This window comes from Pneumocystis jirovecii (assembly GCF_001477535.1).
Source record: "Pneumocystis jirovecii RU7 chromosome Unknown supercont1.58, whole genome shotgun sequence".
Lineage (NCBI taxonomy): Eukaryota > Fungi > Ascomycota > Pneumocystomycetes > Pneumocystales > Pneumocystaceae > Pneumocystis > Pneumocystis jirovecii.
In genome coordinates, this window is record NW_017264832.1 from 1 (window position 1) to 3,395 (window position 3,395).

The window sequence follows — 3,395 nt, forward strand, 5'->3', positions numbered from 1 at the left end:
CGTTTATCTCGCATTTACCCCACATTTACCCCACACAAATTTAAGTACTACGATACTCAAGCACATATCACAGTATTGTATGGACACACTAAAGATATACTTCAGCACACACAGCTTCTCTGACAAGTTGTCACTAAGTTTACTTGAACTCTCTTAAAATTAAGAATAATTTAATACTCAGATTTGAAGACATGGCACTAACACCTTGCATGCAACTGAAACACGTTAACGGAAGCTCAAACTCAAACCACGCCACAGCGCAAACCCACCCCCGTCAGGCACAGCTTGGCGCGGGCGGTGGCGCGGGCGGTTAAGCGGCAGGCACAGCAAGGAACACCAGATAAAGAAGAAATTCACCTTTTTGCGTTAATCGTAGAAAAAGATCATAGCAATTCTCAAGAATGCAAAAAAAAATTGGAAAAATACTGCAAAGAATTAATCAGCGCAAACTTAAGCGTGGTACACGTACATAAAAAGTTAAAAGATTTATGTGTTAAAGAAAAACAAGAGGAAAAGTGCCAAAAACTGACAAACGAAATCACTAAAATTTGTAATGATCTTCCAACAAAAATCCAAGCAGCATATCAAAATCCATTAAGTAGCAATTGTATAGAATATGAACAACAATGCTTGTTTTTGGAAAGAGCATGCTCTAATGATATTACAGAGAATTGTAATAAATTAAGGAATGTATGTTATCAGAAAAAACGTGATGATGTTGCACTAGAAATTCTTTTAAGAGCACTAAAAGAGGGAAACTTAAAAGAACAAAACAAGTGTAAAGAAGATATTGCTAAAAAATGCCCAGAATTAAGTAAAGAGAGTGATGAGTTAATGTTAAAGTGTTTATCAGTGGATGAGACATGTACAAACCTCATAAAATTAATTGAAACAAGGTGTAAAAGTCTAAAAACAGATATTACTACAGCGTTTAAAAGTCAAGATAAGTTGAAAGAAAAATGCCCATTATTACTTGAGCAATGCCACTTCTATAAGACGAATTGTGGTACGGATAAACCAGATTGTGATAAACTCATAAATAGTTGTAAAAAGAAAGAAGTTACCTATATAGCACCAGGTTCAAGCTTTAATCCTATAGAACCTGAAACTACATTGGTAGAGCAAATAGGCCTAAAAGAACTTTATGAAGAAGCTAAAAAAGAAGGTGTTTTTATTGGAAAACCATCAGCAACAGATGCTACTGCTCTATTAGCGTTTTTGATTCAAGATAAAACACTTTCTGCTAGTGAAAATAAAGGTAAATGTGAAGAGATACTAAAAAAGAGGTGCGAAAAATTTAAAAACCATATAGTTTTAAAAGATTTATGTAATGATAAAAATCCAAGTGAAGAAGGAAAAAAAAAGTGTAATAACTTAGACCAAGAACTTGCAGAATATATTAAAACTATTTCTATAAAGATAAACAAACATCTACTTGGAAGTGATCCAAAAAAATTCATCAAGTGGCACGAGTTAATAACCTTTCTTACTGAAAGAGACTGTACATGGCTATTATCGGACTGTTTTTATTTACAAGATCAAACTCCAGTTGATAAAGAATGCAAAAACCTTAGAGCAGCATGTTATAAAAAAGGACGCAATGCACTAGCAAATCAAGCATTACAAGATATGTTGCGAGGAAAGTTGCATGAATCGAATGGGACATGGTTTGGAACACTTTTAAAGGAGCTGGTAAATGCATGTGTAAATCTAAAAGAAAAAAACGATGAATTATTTACATTATGTGTGCTGCCGAGAGAAACAGCCTTTACACTTTTAGCAGATTTGCAAATAAAAGTAGAGATATTACAAGGGTACTTAAATGAGAAGCGTGATTTTCCAAAGAAAGAAGATTGTAAGGAATTATTAAAAAAATGCGAAGATCTAGGACACGATTCAAAAGAAATTGAGTGGCCATGTCATACGTTAAAATATCATTGCGATCGTTTGAAAAATATAGAAAAGTTAGAAGAGAAATTGTTAGCAGAAAAGACAAAAAGTTTGGATAATTTTGATTCATGTGTAGAAAAAATTGGTCAGCAATGTTATGAATGGAATAGAAGAGGGAAAACAAAATTTATTCTTGCATGTGTAACACAAAATACTACTTGCAAGATTCTTACAAAAAATATAGAGTCTAAGTGTACTATATTGGAAAAACGTATAAAAGCAAGTAATGTTGTGGATCAAGCAAAGAATAATGAAAAGGAATCTATCTGCGATTCTTGGCAACCCTATTGCAGCAAATTTATGTCGAGTTGCAAGAATTTAATAAATAATGGTAATGGAGAGTGTGAAAAGCTTAATGAGGAGTGTAAATCATTTATTGAAAGGAAAGATTTGGAGGAAAAAGTAGTCTATGAATTAAAGGGTAGTTTGAAAACGAAGAAAGAATGTAAAAAAACACTTAACATATATTGTACACAATGGACAAATGCAACCAACCAGCTTAAAACTCTATGTACTGATACTACTAATGTCAAAAACGACACTGAAGTTAGAGAAAAGCTTTGCGAAAAATTAGTAGAACGAGTGAAAAGTCAATGCCCTGAATTACAGAAAAAACTTGCAGAGGCCAATAAAGAGCTGGAGAAGAAAGCCAGCAAATATGAGAATATCAAAAAAGAAGCAGAAGATGCAATGAAAAAAGCAAGTCTTGTTTTATCAAAAGCAAAAGCAGAAAACAATAAATCAGAAAACGAAGTTGTGCCTAGTGTACCAGCCGCACCTAGTGGAAAAGACACGAAGCCGTTTAGACTTATAAGAAGAGATGCAACAGCGAAGGTAACAGAAGACGAAGCGAAAGCATTTGATTTGGTTGCACAAGCATTTGGACTCTATGTAGAGTTAAGGGAGGAGTGTCAAGATTTACTAAAGGGATGTGGATTTAAAAAGGAATGTAGTTGTGAAAATCAATGTGAGAAAATAGAAAACACATGTAAAAAATTGAAACCATTGGAAGTGAAACCCTATAAAATAGAGACAGTAACTAAAAACATAACAACGACAACGACAACAACGACAACAAAGACAGAGGGAGAAGGAAAGACGGCAGAGTGCCAGTCTCTGCAGACAACAGACACGTGGGTCACAAAAACATCAACACATACTAGCACTTCTACGACTACGTCCACAGTCACATCGAGGATAACACTCACCTCGACAAGACGGTGTAAGCCTACGAAGTGCACGACAGGAGAGGGGGATGAAGCAGGAGAGGTGAAGCCGAGTGAGGGGCTGAGGATGAGTGGGTGGAGTGTGATGAGGGGGGTGCTAGTGGTAATGATGATTTCATTCATGATTTAGATGTAAAATGGGAATGGGATATAAGAGCAGCATGTATATTTACTAGATGAATGAGGATAGGGCAGGAAAGAGTAGACATGATCTCTTCA

The 3,395-nt window shown here is 35.1% G+C and overlaps 1 protein-coding gene across 1 annotated transcript; it reads left to right on the forward strand.

Moving 5' to 3' along the window:
- Positions 1–279: 279 nt before the first annotated feature.
- Positions 280–3,306, forward strand: T551_03743 (uncharacterized protein; the record flags this gene model as incomplete). The annotated part of the gene is made up of 1 exon (XM_018376006.1): positions 280–3,306. A coding segment is annotated over one exon (3,027 nt), but the record flags the coding sequence as incomplete, so codon positions are not given.
- Between the last annotated feature and the right edge of the window lie 89 nt (positions 3,307–3,395).